This window comes from Podarcis erhardii (assembly GCF_964252035.2).
Source record: "Podarcis erhardii genome assembly, chromosome: 7".
Classification (NCBI taxonomy): Eukaryota; Metazoa; Chordata; class Lepidosauria; order Squamata; family Lacertidae; genus Podarcis; species Podarcis erhardii.
In genome coordinates, this window is record NC_138511.1 from 35,354,698 (window position 1) to 35,370,004 (window position 15,307).

Here is a 15,307-nt window from a genome sequence, read left to right on the forward strand (position 1 = left end):
CAGACTTGTGTCAGCACCAAAAAATATATAAATAAATAAGAAAACCAGGAAGCTATGCAACTGTGAATGGTGACCTACCACCTACACAAAACTGGGGAGGGGGGATTTCTCTTCCTCCTGGATAAATTTGGTGAAACAGGTTCACCAACTTCTCTAGCTATGAATAAGTGCTTCCTCTGAACCAGGGGTAGTCAACCTGGTCCCCTCCAGATGTCTGGGACTACAACTCCCATCAGCACCAGCCAGCATGGCCAATGAGAGTTGTTATCTGCAGCATGTGGAGGATACTCCCACTGCTCCACGCAACTCACAATGATATAAGCTTCTGTCAACCACAATATTAACAGACAAGCCTAAAAGCGCCTCTATGAAAACTCCAGCGAAGAGCCACTGATCGTTATCCTTTGACTAATTATCTATTAATGATACCACAGTCCCTTTCAAGGTTTCAGGTTAGTTGCCAAGGCAACGCTTTCAAGAGTCATGGAAGCACACAGATTGTTGCATCACAGTTCATGAGCCGCTGTTTCACCTTCCTCGTGGCTCAGCCAATGGCTTTAGACTGGCAAGATGGGCAGTAGGCAACTGATTCAAATCTTTTCTGGCTACCTTGACCCTGGCTGGTGCCTTGGCTTCCACTAAATCAGAACCACGGGGGAAAGAAACTGGAAGCCACTGGGGAGTATGGATTGGCTCGAAAACAAAAGGGCAAAGTCCCTGCGGGTCTCCAATGAGAGAGAGGCATTTCAGGTATGGAGGAGGGAAACTATCTGCATGTGTTTTCGAGTGACCAGGCACTTAACAGGGGGTGGGGGACACCCTCCTTTTACCTGAGCTGTTTAGATAGCTCAGATCTAAGGTCCTGCAAGCAACCAGGCCTAGGAGAAAGGCCACAGCACAGTGGTGTAATAGATTACATGCAGAAGGTTCCAGGTTCAATCGCCAGCATCTCCAGTTGGGGCTGGGAGAGACCCAACTGTTTAAATCCCCAGAGAGCTGCTATCAGGCAGACCAGACAAGACTGAGCTAAATAGCTCAATGGTCATACGCAGTGCAAGGGAGCTTCCTGTGTTCACACATGTTCCTATCTCCCAAACTCTTCAGCTGAAGAAGATTCGGCGGTCTCTTGACTCCATGAAGACGATTAATGATAACCTGCTGAAGCAAGAGGAGAGGAAGGTGAAAAAGTGGCTGAAGAAACAAGCACAGATCTCACCCTCTTCTTCAGCCTATAAAACATTATACTACAAGGTAATGAAGAAGTCTGGAAGGGCAGGATGGCAATATAGAAACATTGCTCATCTAGCTGTCTATATACACACAGCACAAATAGTGGAGTTGTAGAATTGGAAGGGACCTGAAGGGTCATCTAGTCCAACCCCCGCAGTGCATAAACCACAGACTCATAAGAAAGAGGGTTGTTTTGTTTTTAGCTACAAAATGTTGCACCTCTCTGCTTAGCTCCATTCTTGGTTCTATAGGACACACCTATAGATGGCTGAATCTCTTGGCTGCAGCTTCTCATTCATTCATCTTAGGTTTAGGTGCCCACATTTCCACATGTTTGTTATTTTTGTAAGTTTGTTTTAAATCCCCATGAAAATTATTATTATTATTATTATTAATAGTAATTTATTTATACCCCGCACCCATCTGGCTGGGTTTTCCCAGCCACTCTTGGCGGCTCCCAGCAGAATATTAAAAACACGATAAAACATCAAACATTAAAAACTTCCCTAAACAGGGCTGCCTTCAGATGTCTTTTAAAAGTCAGATAGTTGTTTATTTCCTTGACATCTGAGGGAGGCTGCTTCACAGGGTGGGCACCACTACCAAGAAGGCTTTCTGCCTGGCTCCCTGTAACCTCACTTCTCACAGTGAGGGAACCGCCAGAAGGCCCTCGGTGCTGGACCTCAGTGTCCGGGCTGAACGATGGGGGTGGAGATGCTCCTTCAGGTATACTGGGCTGTTTAGGGCTTTAAAGGTCAGCACCAACACTTTGAATTGTGTTCAGAAACATACTTTAAATGCGGATTTCTCCTAATAGACAAAATTGTATGTGCAATTTTGCCTTATATAATGCATTTTTGCATACGATCTTCACTAATGTGTGCATTTTTACAGACATTTTATCCTAGTGCAAATGCATTTTTGTACACATTGCATGGCTGGGGAGGTACATTGCAAGAATTCAGAGAAGTGCAAATTTCAAAAGATAGCTGTATTTTGTTTCGCATACTGTTTCCAAAAGCACAAATTAGATAGGCTCACTTTTAAATGCCAACAGATCCCGAGTCACACCCAAATGCAACATGATCACTAGCACCAATCTCCTCCAGTACTAAACACGGAGCTGGGTTTTCCGACAGCTTTGCTGCCCCAATGGCCTCACCTGTGAATGAAAAGGGGGAGCTTTTGCATATTTAAGGGGGGGGGTTTGAAGTTATTCAAAAGTCCATGACTTCTTAAATTGCAGCCCTAATGAGGGAATCCCTCCCCACAATATGCTGTATTCATCAGTACTGCACCTGCTTATTACAGTCTCAGGATACTCGGTTAACTGCTATGATTCCAAGTGGGAAGTCAGAAGAACCACAGATTGGTGATAGAGAGGCAAAGAACAGCATGCCCAGATAGGCCTGACTTGAGAGGTGGGTCTGGGCATGCTTGCTCTGTGATGTCAGGAGAAAGAGGGAGAAAATGTCCTGCTTCTGTGCCTCTAAAGAACACAGAAGACAGTGAAATTACTGGCCCAGGAGCAGGAGTGGAGCACTCTGTCAATTTCAGTTTCTTCCTATTTCTCAATTTCCCAACTTTAAGTTCAGTTCACATCAGTTTGCCAGCTGAACTTTTTCCTAAAGAAAAAAAAGGTCCCCTCCAAAAACTGCACCAGCATTTCCATAAGCATTTATCCCCAGATAACGCATCTTTGCATGTGATTTTCTCTAACAGGCATCTTTTGACAACCAGTTTCCTTTACTAGAATGCATTTTTTTCAGTAGGATTTTCATGAATAAATGCATTCATATATATTTTTTTGCACATTTCCCCCTAAGACACAAATCCTTTGTACAGATTTCTTGGTTGAAGCGTTGGATCAGTAAATGTTGAAATGTGTGGATTTTGATGGACAGATGTGGTTTGGTTTGCATATTGTTTTGGTGAAGTGCGAACGAGGTAGGCTCACATTAAAATGTGAACAGTACAGGATTTCTCCCATATCCCTCCTCCCTCCCTTCAAATCCATCCTCGATACCCACTTTTTCCACAGTGTAACCTTTGGTTTGGTCCATTGGCCAGAGCAGCTGCCTGACTCTTGTAACCACTGGCATTCAGCCTCCCTGCTCGGAATAATGTTTCATATAGGACCTGCTGTCCTTAACTTCCTTCCTGTTGAGCAGGTCCCCAGCTAAGTGCTCAGGGCATGGATGGTTGATGCTTTCTCAATGGGAGAGTTCCAGAGGGATCTCTGGAATAAAACCGCTGTCCTACCCCCTGCCAGCATGCTCTAAGCTAGATCTCTCTGTGTATGAACAGCAGAATAGGGAGTGTGTGCATGTGTGTTTAGAATGAGACTGAGGCTGCATTCACACAACAGTTTACCCCATGGGTAGGCAAACTAAGGCCCGGGGGCCAGATCTGGCCCAATCACCTTCTAAATCTGGCCCATGGACAATCCGGGAATCAGTGTGTTTTTAGAATGTGTGCTTTTATTTAAAACGCATCTCTGGGTTATTTGTGGGGCTTGTCTGGTGTTTTTACATGAGTAGAATGTGTGCTTTTATTTAAAATGTATCTCTGGGTTATTTGTGGGGCATAGGAATTCATTCATCCCCCCCCCCTCAAAATATAGTCCGGGCCCCCCCCACAAGGTCTGAGGGACAGTGGACTGGCCCCCTGCTGAAAATGTTTGCTGACCCCTGGTACTCCTTTCCCCCGCTATTTCCCCAACTGTTAATTTCTACATTATACCTGATGTTTCACACAATGTAAAAGTCACTTTTGGAAAACTAAAGCAACATAGTATATGCTTAGCACTCTGTGCTATTTGATTTCGAGGGGGGGGGACTTGCAGCCCCCTTAACCCAGAAAACCACGGGAGTAAAGTCATTTCTTGATGTTTTCATGGGGAACAGAAGCACACATGTGCCGAAATGGAGGGGAAGTAGCAACATTGTCTCTTTTTTAATTTCATTTTTCATTTTACATCAAACAATAAAGTAATTATACATCAAATTTCAAAACCCCATTTTGACCTCCCTCCCTTCCTTTCTGTGGTTACTTATGTTTATAATACATTTGCTGCATCTCCAAGCAGGATCTAATTATTATTTATCCAATGTAATAAAATTTAATTTTATATCACTGCACGTCTTTACATTAATCCTGCGAATGAAGTAGCAACATTGTCCAGTGACATTTATTGTTGTGTCACACCACGCCCACTGGTGCGAATGAAATTTAGCATGACGCATTGGCATATAAGTCAACAAGCCACAGTTCCATTAAACAACAGGTCCTGCCATGTGAAAGGAACACTAGTATATAGCACAGAAGCACTATCATTATAATCAGGAAAACTAATGCTATAAAACCCCATATTTGAATGCACCCTGACCAAAAGAAAGAGAAAGAATTAAGGTGGCAGTGCTAACCTGAGAGCATCTTCTGCTGCTGTGATGCTTGGCTAGAGATCTTAAATGGGGCAATGGATTTATAGCAGTGTGACTCTTATGCCCAGCTTGCATTTTTGTAAATACATTTGAATATTGCATTGTATTTCTCCTGTGATCTCTCCTGCGAAAGGAAACCAAACCTGAGTCAGCCCTTTCCCCAGATCTTCTCCCCACTCAGTGAAGTGGGCTGCGTTTGTAATAATATACTTACCTCACCCAGCATAAACTTCACAAAAAAGGTAAAAGTAAAGGGACCCCTGACCTTAGGTCCAGTCGTGACCAACTCTGGGGTTGCAGCGCTCATCTCGCTTTATTGGCCGAGGGAGCCGGCGTACAGCTTTCGGGTTATGTGGCCAGCATGACTAAGCCACTTCTGGCGAACCAGAGCAGCGCACGGAAACGCCATTTACCTTCCTGACAGAGTGGTACCTATTTATCTACTAGCACTTTGATGTGCTTTCGAACTGCTAGGTGGGCAGGAGCTGGGACCGAACAACAGCACAAAAGCTGGATATAAAAGTTTGCAATCCCTCCCCAGGGGACCTGCAAACTTGAAAATGAGCAGAAGATAAAGAAGGGGCTCGTCTCTTTTCTCAAAGTCAAGAATCACCTTTTGCAGCCTTTGTTCAAAGGAGCGTTTGGATGTGGCATGTTGTTAAAACACAGCAATTAAAATAATCCAACGCAGCTTCTTCCTTGAACGTGGTCCAAACATCCCTTGGAAAAATACTGTTGGGAAAGCACCAAAATTCCTGCCACCCTCTATATTTAAAACAGAGAAAGATTTCATCACTGCCCCTTCGATCATATTTTCCTTAAGTAGTTGATTAGCATCTCTTGGGAAACGTTTATCTGTTTTTGCCATCTGTCTCACACTTTCCCATGTGAACATTTTTTTTAAGGGTGAAGGAAGCTCTTTTTAAAAAAGCAGCAACATGTTTACCCACCAGCTGCCGGTGAAAAGGGAAAGAGTGCCTGCCATTTGAAAAGGGGGGGGGGGTCAAGTGCCTAACGTGACTCTATTTTAAAAATGCACAATAATAACAAGGAACATACATCTTATAGACTTTGCAAGAACATCAGAAAGAGACATCACTGGATCAGACCAAAGCAGTGGCCAGCCTAGGGCTCTCAAATTTCAGTGGCGCCCAGGACAGTGCCAAAATTCAGTGCCCCCTTGCCTCTCACTCTCAATTCTAAATAATACTTGTGGCATCCCCGAGGCTCTGCACCCAGTGCAGCCACACCAGTCGTGTTCCCATAATATTCTGCCTTTGACCAAAGGCCCCGTTGCCACCAAACATTTAAAGCATGTAAGAGAAGGTAAAGCAAGATTATAAGCTACCTGGGGTGGAAATGAGCCATGGCAGAAACTGCACGCCCACACCAAGGAGACGATGGTAATGAGAACGGTCTGTGTGAGGGTCTGGGGGTGTGTAAAAAGAAGCTGAGATTTTCAAAATGCCAGGGGACACTTATGTTTAACGTCTAATGTTTGCAAGGCGTGATCCCCAAATAAATTAGAAAATGTGCTCCTTTTCCTCACCTCAGACGCCCAGCCACCCTGCGTCCAGCCAAGAACAATTCACAGACACTCACACAGTCTCTCGGAAAGATTCCTTCGATAGCCCGTGGACCCAGTTTGGTGACCATCTGCCCAACTTTGTGAGCTTCCTGAGACTCCCAACCAAAAGGTCAAGCAATGGTAGGATTTATTGTGGGAATGTTCAGGGATGCAGGAGAGGATATATTGTTTAATGATATCCTTCCTAACTTGCGTTAGTGAGTTTTATATCTTAGCAGAGTAACATTCCCCTTTAAACGCACAGCGGTTTGCTTGTTGCAGGCTCGTCTAAGCCTCGATTTCTGGTAAGATCCCTTCTTATCCCTCTTAAAAAGAATAGACAAGACAGTCTTGTTCAAGTCTATATAAAAGTAGTTTACTCACAATCATTCAGTTCACGGTTGGCTCCCTGAAGGCAAACTTAGGTTACAAAACTATATACACATGTGGAACTATCCCATAAGGGAGTTAGTTCCTAAGTGACTGCGAACAGGCAGCCACTTCTGCTCACACATAGAACAGCAAAGTGGAGAAGAGCAAAAGGAAGAGAACATGTGCTTCCTGTGTTGCTCTTGTAACCCAGTACAACCAGTCCAGATGAGGCCACACCCACCTCTAGTCACAGCTCAGGAGGAAACAGGAAGTTTTCTCCTGACTGCATACAAAGCATCCCCATGCATGTTCATTCTAGGAATGTTGTACTTGGCTGCTATGTGTTTCACATCCCACAGTTATTGCATTCACAAGACCCAGTCTGGGGTTCCCCGACTCCATGCTGTCAGGTTTGATTAGGTTTAGAGCAGGGGTGAGGGACCTGTGGCCTTCCAGAAGCTGTTGACCCTGAACCTGCAAGATCACCTTATCCCTTTCATGCCCTCTTGACCTCTTTGATCTGCAGAATGGGCACTCTTAGAGATGCTGCATGACGCCTGTTCCTCAAAGCAGTTTACAAAAATAATAAAGCAGTAAATCTATTAGTAAAAACAACTGTTAGCACGAAGTGATAGTTAGATGAATGTAAGGTAGCCTTCCTTACCCAGGATGGGAATAAGACGGAGATAGTTGCCAGGTTTCTGCAATGTGCAATGAAGATTTGTGAATGTCATACAACAGTGTTTTAGTTGTTAGATGCAGATTTTGCTGAGTGATTTTATGACTTTCAGAATTCTGTCTATGTGCCAATAAAAGGTTTGAGATTGAGATGGGTAGTAAAAACAAAACAATGAGAAAATCAAAACCAGCAACCAGAAGCTGCTTTTCTGAGCAAAGTGCTTGATCTTTTTCAGACCGGAAGAATTCCAAGGATCTCACACCTTTCAGTGGAATGGATTTGCCCATGCAGACCATCTCGGGCAGACATGTAACTGCACCCAGAAACAGTGTTTACCATGGGTTCCAACCTTACAGAGACACCAGGAAGGGAAGCAGCCCTGGGGGGCCTAGCCAGGACAACAGCATATCACTCCAAGAAGCCATTGCATTCTTCCCTTCCTTGCAAAGGTTGTCAGCAAGGGGAGACCGGGTCTCAATGTCAACACTGCTTCTCCATAAGCCACTCTCTGCATTCCCAGCATTGCAGAAAAAGCTCAAAAGCTTGCTGGAGAAAGAATGGGAGGAAGAGAACTCAAAGCCTCTCAAACTGCTGCCTGAGATTAAGCCTGAAGAATTTCTGAGCTGCAGGTTAGCAAAAAAATAAAAAAGGGCAACCCTCATGTAGAACCTGCACCCTGTGATGTCTACATCACTTTAGCCCTATCCAGGTGTTCACAAGTAAGGACAACACGATAGTGGGGAACAGGCTGCCCCTGTTGCCCACCTCAGGTTGGAGAACAGTGCAAAGTCTCCCTGTGTGGTGACAGAACTCTGATTTTAAATTGCACCCTCATGCAGTGCTTTTTTTCTTTAAAAAAATATTTAGGGGTACTCTCATTTTCCTACTCATATTGAAATACTGCACCTCAAGGAGGCCTAACTTAAATTCACAAAATGTTTAGGGGTACGCATATCCCTGTGTCCTCCCAGAAAAAAAGCACTGCCCTCATGCATCAGCATTATTTGACCTCGGGTCCCCAGATGTTGCTGAACTACAACTCCCATCTTGTGGGTGGGGCCACAGCTGGTGCACTCACCCCCTTTCCTCCTGCTGATGTGTTTTATATACTCATGAGCATAACAGCAGAACAGGGCTTTTCTTTTTCCTTAATCTGCTTCTTGACAAGCATGGGGAGACGACCAAAGAGGGTGAACTGATTACTGTTTTGGTGCTGTGTATCGCTCGTTGACTGCCAACCTTGCCTTGCGGGTTCACCAATCTAGGCTGCTGTATGGTGCCAACTCTCAGTAGGCTGTGTAAAAAAGGCAGGAAGAGGATAGCCAGCTGACCAACAGCTCCAGTTTTGACTCCCTGGCTGTGTGTCTAGTTCGGCCTTCCCCAACCTGATGCCCTGCAGATGTTGCTGGACCATCGTTCCTGAACATGGGCTATGTTGGCTTGGGCCAATGGCAGTTCTGGAGAATGGCAGGTTGGAGAAGGCTGCTCAAGTCTCTCCTGTTTTCTGCAGCTCTTTGGCTCATTCCTCTGCCAAGGTCCTCAAACCAGTCCATCATCTGCATCTCACCCAGTCTGTTTGCCTACTTCCTGTTGTGCTTACTCTGTTCATCCAGTTACACCACCTGCCCCCTAACTTATCAGGAGGAGGATTGGAGCAAGGTAGGAGGGCCCCTCAACTATCCTTGGGGCCTGCATATTGGCCCTGTTTTGTCAGATGCTGGCGCCAGCCACATCTCTTAGAACAGGGGTGGGGAACCTTCGTCCCTCCAGATGCTAACGAACTATAAATCCCATCATCCTTGGCCTTTGGGAGAGTTGTAGTTCAGCAACATCTGGAGGACCAAATGTTTCCCCAGCCCTGACTTAGAATTAATGGTGAACTAGAGAATCCAGAAGGGACGCAGGTGGCGCTGTGGATTAAACCACAGAGCCTAGGACTTGCCGATCAGAAGGCCAGCAGTTCGAATCCCCGTGACAGGGAGCTCCCGTTGCTCAGTCCCTGCTCCTGCCAACCTAGCAGTTCGAAAGCATGTCAAAGTGCAAGTAGATAAATAGGTACCACTCCGGCGGGAAGGTAAATGGTGTTTCCGTGCGCTGCTCTGGTTTGCCAGAAGCGGCTTAGTCATGCTGGCTGTACGCCGCCTCCCTCGGCCAATAAAGCGAGATGAGCGCTGCAACCCTAGAGTCGCCCATGACTGGGCCTAACGGTCAGGGGTACCTTTACCTTTACCTTAGAGAATCCAGGGCAGTAGATTTTTTTCCTCTTAACAAATGTGACTTACAAGTATCCCTCCCTCTTATTTTCTTTGCACAGGTACCTCCGTTTGTCCCAGAGCAATATTGATACCTTGCTGAAGCTGTGCAAGGAAGCTGGGATTTATATTGACTTGCATCCTCATATGAAAGCATCAGACATTGATGTTAGTAAGGTGCTCTCATCCACTCCTAGCAAGGTATTGTAGATTGGGCCTGCTGCCCAAATTCGGTTGCATTGCTTAGAAAACAGCCTCTTAGGGGAACATTTCCACCACTACCTATACATGGAAGAGCCGGTCACCTTTTGGAGTAAAAATAGTGTGTGAGGCGTGTGTTCTCATGATGCAATAATAAAATGGTTCTTGCACTCACTATGAGTAAAACTGTGAGCTGAAATGGTTTTTATAAAAAAAAATAGTAGTTATTCCCTCCTCCCCCCCCCCAAAGAAGTGAAGCAGGTCAAAAACTGATCTAAAAGTCAAATTAAATGATGCATTTCCCCATTCATCTGCATTTGCTCTAGTTGCCTTGAAATATTTGGAATGGCAGCTCTTTGATTTAAGGTTGTTGTTTCTTGCTGTAAACTAGAACTCATATCCCAGAAGGCACAATGACCACTGACTAGCTTGTTTTAGCCAACCTAAGTGAGGCAAGAATGTGGAGACCATTAACAATCTTTTTATCGTTCAATGGGAAGCCTTAGTCCATATGTAACTCTGGTAGCGTCCACCCATCAGTTTATTCCACTGCCCCCAACATTTCCCTACCTGTTAATTTTGGCATTTCAGCTTTCTCATGATTTAAAAGCCACTTCTGGAAAACTAATGGAATATGAGTCAATTTTAGTGCTCATTTCCATGTTATTCAATTCCAGGAAAAAAAATCTGTTCGCAGCCCCCTTAACCTGCAGTGTGTTGTTGTGTTGGCATCTGTCTGTCTTGAGATACAATGGAGTGTGCTTCTGAGGGTCAAGACAAACCGCTGGAGCATCACAGTGCCCACTGTGGCTGCAGAGACCGGTAACTCATAACGGCTGCCTCCCACGTTGTTTTTGCTGCGTTAGCAGCACCAAAGTGACCTCACCGGGGCACAAACCTGGGCAGTGTGTATGGAGGTCCTGGGCTGCCCAGATATTAAGACCTTCATTTTGGCCTCATTGATGTGGTCTGAAGGAAAGCAGAGCAATATGTTTGGCATCAGCTTAGCTGCAGGAGTTGCCGGAAGGAGACATATAAGGTGCCATCCAACCGTCTTAGGGACTCCACTCTGGATTTGTGTAGGGCATACTCCTTAGCCTTTTATGGGTAAAAAAAAATTGCCCAGGGTTTACTCCCAAAGCCTGTCTCACAGATGAGTCTAGCTGCAAGGCTGGAGAAAAGTGGTGTCTTTAAGATATATGGTTTATTTACACCTATATACAACCTGGGGCATGTGGGTGGCGCTGTGGGTTAAACCACAGAGCCTAGGGCTTGCCGATCAGAAGGTTGGCGGTTCAAATCCCCGCAACAGGGTGAGCTCCTGTTGCTCGGTCCCTGCTCCTGCCAACCTAGCAGTTCAAAAGCATGTCAAAATGCAAGTAGATAAATAGGTACCACTCTGGTGGGAAGGTAAACGGCGTTTCCGTGTGCTGCTCTGGTTCGCCAGAAGCGGCTTAGTCATGCTGGCCAAAAGACCCGGAAGCTGTACGCCGACTTCCTCAGCCAATAAAGCGAAATGAGCGCCGCAACCCCAGAGTCGGCCACGACTGGACCTAATGGTCAGGGGTCCCTTTACCCCTTTACCTTTATATACAACCTGAGCCTAAGATGGAGGGCTCACAGCATTAACACTCCGGGAGACCTGGCTTCTCCATTGGTCATAGCTTGGATTCCACACAAATCAAGATTGGGCCTGTGCCTCCAGCTTCTCAGCTTCCAGCCTGCTTCCAGCTCTGTTCACCCACAGCTACAGGAAGTTGGTCTTCATTAGGCTGATAGTCAGTCCTTTTTTTCCCCTTTTAAAAAAAAAAAAAATGTTTAGGGGTACTCTCATTTTCCTACTCATATTGAAATACTGTCCCTCAATGAGGCCAAACTTAGATTCACAAAATGATTAGGGGTATGTGTACCCCTATGTCCCCCCCCCCCCCCGAAAAAAAGCAATGCTGATAGTAAGGCCCGACTCCATGCAGGCTTGGGCAAAATGGCTGATGTGTCTCTGTAGGGCTTCCTCGGAGCGCGCTGCCTGCAAACAACATCTCTTGGATAAAGGACTCGCCACACTTTTGTCTTGGCATGGAGACATGCCAGCTTGAACAGACCCCCATCACTCCTTGAATGAATGTATACACCGCCTTCCGTTGAGCTTAAGGCATATGAGAGCGACGAGGAGGAGGATATTCCAAAGAGAGTTGGCACGAGAACACAGCCCTGTTTCACACCGCTCTTTCTCGAGAAGGCATCCGAGGACAAGCCATCATGCTGGATGGTGCCACACATGTTCTTGTGGAAGAACACAATCATCTTGTGGAGCTTAGGTGGGCATCCTACCCAGTGAAGGATTTACGTATAAGCTAAACAAGCTATAGCTTAGGGCCACACTCTCTTGGGGCCCCAAAAAAATTTAAAGAAAAAAAACACGATGTACATTTCCAAAATATAAGATAAAAAACAAATAAAATAAAACCTACATCCAGCAACAGTGGCAAATGGCTTTCGATACCTATTAGGTCCATAAATTACCATATAGCATATATTCAACACAAAAAACAGTGACAATTTGTTGTTGACAAAGGACAGCTGGACATATAAAGAGCCCCATTACCTTCACTAGCTTAGGACCACATCAAACCTAAATCTGGCCCTGATCCTACCTTATTGAGCACTGTGAAGAGTCCTTTTCAGTTGATGAGGTCAAAGGCCTTTCTCAGGTCTATGAAGGTGATGTATGTACAGTATGTATACATGGAACCCTTGGAACCAAACCTCTGCATAATAAGATGCGGTCATATATTTCAACTGCACACATTTAAAATTAGTCATGACTTAATGTATGGGTTATGGTTTTTAACAAAAGAAGAAGAGGAAGGAAGGAAGGAAGGGAGGGAGGAAGGAAGGAAGGGGAGGGAGGGAGGGAGGGAGGGAGGGAGGGAGGGAGGGAGGGAGGGAGGGAGGAAGAAATCTTTAATTTTCAACCAGGCTGGGTCAAAGCCATGTTATGTGGCATCTGTGGATCACCTGCCTGTTCCCCATTGCTGAAAATCAACACGGTCCACAATTTTGGGCTGGGTATCTGAAATCTGTTGGCAAAGCATCACAACCACATTCCCCCCTCCATTACACTTGGACGATCCATGTATATAAAACATTTCGAAAATGAAAGATTCCATGAAACTACAGTGTAACTACGGGGAAGTCCACATTGGCGTAAATATCCGCTGTTCTTGCATATCACCACCAGATGGGGCTCAGTAATAGCCGAAATGTTCTATTACCTGCACATACATGCATATCTATACCTCTCACTCAAAAATCTATTATATACACCATTTTCTAATATACTATATTAGCATTCCTCAAAAAAGAAAAAAAGAAATCCCACTTGTCTCCTCTCATGGTTCACATTTTTTAAACCACTAATGTGACAACTTAAGGACTTTTGGAAATCTTAATGACTTCAAAAAAAATGTATATTAAAATCTGCCGTAGAGTACTGGGAGACTTAAGAATAATGTTCAGGGATGACTGTATCAGTTTTACAGTATTGCAGTTATCAATAGAGTGAACAGTTCTGTAAAATCCATTTGTGTGTTTCTGTGCCAGTTATTTTATCAAATATGAAAAGGCAAAAAGCTGCCTAACGCCACATTCAAGCCATACATTTAAAGCACTATGACACCACTTTGAGAAGGCATGCATCCCCACAAAGAATTTTGGAAGCTGTTATTTGTTAAGGGGGCTGAGAGTTGTTAGGAGAACCCTTATTTCCCTCCACAGAGCTACAATTCCCTGCATGATATAACACACACACCCTTCCCAGGGAATTATAGCTCTGTGAGCCCCAGTCCTCAACTTCACATTCTGTGTGCAGGGTGGCAAAAGTCGGAGGACACATTTTGGCTCCATTCTGCCTCATAGGAAGAATGCTGTGGCAAGAATATTCTAGCTCCAACCATCAGCTAGAGCAGGGGTCAGGAACCTTTTTCAGCCGTGGGCTGGTCCACTGTCCCTCAGACCATGTGGTGGGCTGGACTATATTTTGAAAAAATAATAATGAATGAATTCCTATGCCCCACACATAACCCAGAGATGCATTTTAAATAAAAGCACACTTTCTACTCATGTAAAAACACCAGGAAGGCCCCACAAATAACCCAGAGATGCATTTTAAACAAAAGGACACATTCTACTCATGTAAAAACACGCTGATTCCCGGACTGCCCATGGGCCGGATTTAGAAGGCAATTGGGACGCATCTGGCCCCCGGGCCTTAGGTTGCCTACCCCTGAGCTAGAGAGTATGATCCCCTACTTCCTGCTAATAAGAACACTTATAAGAATTTTGTCTCTAAGATCTAGTGCCTGCCTTTGCTTTCCCCACCCTCCTCCTTCCAAATACCTTTTCCTTTTGTGCTATGTCTTTTGTTCTTTAAGATTATAAACCTGAGGGCAGGGACCCCCTTATTACCGATTGTTTGTGAGCGACCGCGAGAGCCCTTTTCTGCTAAAGACTGGGGATTATATATTTTAAATAAAGAAATGAAGTACGCAATTTCTGCTGACGGGTAGCAGCTAGCAGTGGCATGAAACTTCTCCAGAATGCCAGGTATTAAACTGACATGATGCCCACACTGGCTGCTCTGCAGCAAGAGCAAGTTTTTGTGGGGCCTGCTTCTTGGGAGAAAAGCAACGAGAAACCTAGACAGCATCTTAAAAAGCAGACACATCATCTTGCCAACAAAGGTCCGTATAGTTAAAGCTATGGTTTTCCCAGTAGTAATGTATGGAAGTGAGAGCTGGACCATAAGGAAGGCTGATCGCCAAAGAATTGATGCTTTTGAATTATGGTGCTGAAGGAGACTCTTGAGAGTCCCATGGACTGCAAGAAGATCAAACCTCTCCATTCTGAAGGAAATCAGCCCTGAGTGGTCACTGGAAGGACAGATCATGAAGCTGAGGCTCAACACTTTGGCCACCTCATGAGAAGAGAAGAGTCCCTGGAAAAGACCCTGAGAAAGATTGAGGGCACAAGGAGAAGGGGATGACAGAGGACAAGATGGTTGGACAGTGTTCTCAAAGCTACCAGCATGAGTTTGACCAAACTGCGGGAGGCAGTGGAAGACAGGAGTGCCTGGCATGCTCTGGTCCATGGGGTCACGAAGAGTCAGACACGACTAAACAACTAAACAACAACAAATTTCCAGTGGCCTCTGCATGATGCAGGTAATATGTGATTTGGTTCTTAAGGCACGTGTCTCTGTGAATACTTCACAAATATTCTGGTGCATTTGAGCTTTAACGAGTCTGGTGTGGGGGGTGCATATAAGCTCTGGATCCTGCAGAGAATAATTCGGACACAACATCAAAAGAATACCTTCTACTTCCCCACCCCAATACAAAAAAGGGAAGATGCTCTGATTCAAGACTGGCTTGAGGCACATGGTCCATGCCTCTCTTCCTCCCCATCAATATCTTTCCTACAAATGTGGTGATTCAAAGGGCATCCTCTCATATGGTGATTGACCTGTCAATTGATTAAATCTTGAGATAGATGCCAACTTCTT

General features: G+C 45.1%; 1 protein-coding gene across 2 annotated transcripts; it reads left to right on the top strand.

Moving 5' to 3' along the window:
• Positions 1 to 516: 516 nt before the first annotated feature.
• On the top strand, positions 517 to 9,919 carry LOC309347577 (uncharacterized protein C16orf78 homolog). 2 transcript variants are annotated; one of them, XM_081872243.1, is made up of 5 exons: positions 517 to 750; positions 1,105 to 1,251; positions 6,228 to 6,381; positions 7,527 to 7,920; positions 9,606 to 9,919. In XM_081872243.1, exons 1-5 carry the CDS (start codon positions 685 to 687, stop codon positions 9,751 to 9,753), a joined length of 909 nt encoding a protein of 302 aa, XP_081728369.1. In that variant the 5' UTR covers positions 517 to 684; the 3' UTR covers positions 9,754 to 9,919. The 2 variants fall into 2 exon arrangements, 1 of the variants encoding a protein (XP_081728369.1); XR_014158986.1 differs by having other exon boundaries at positions 518 to 750; positions 7,527 to 8,010.
• The last annotated feature ends 5,388 nt before the right edge of the window (positions 9,920 to 15,307 follow it).

What these genes read in the sequence shown, in the direction of transcription:
- LOC309347577 (XM_081872243.1), top strand. Translation starts at nt 685, where the DNA reads ATGGATTGGCTCGAAAACAAAAGGGCAAAGTCCCTGCGGGTCTCCAAT. An exon ending in ATAAAACATTATACTACAAG is followed by an intron (nt 1,252 to 6,227) that starts GTAATGAAGAAG and finishes TCCTCACCTCAG; the next exon opens with ACGCCCAGCCACCCTGCGTC. An exon ending in GAAGAATTTCTGAGCTGCAG is followed by an intron (nt 7,921 to 9,605) that starts GTTAGCAAAAAA and finishes TTCTTTGCACAG; the next exon opens with GTACCTCCGTTTGTCCCAGA.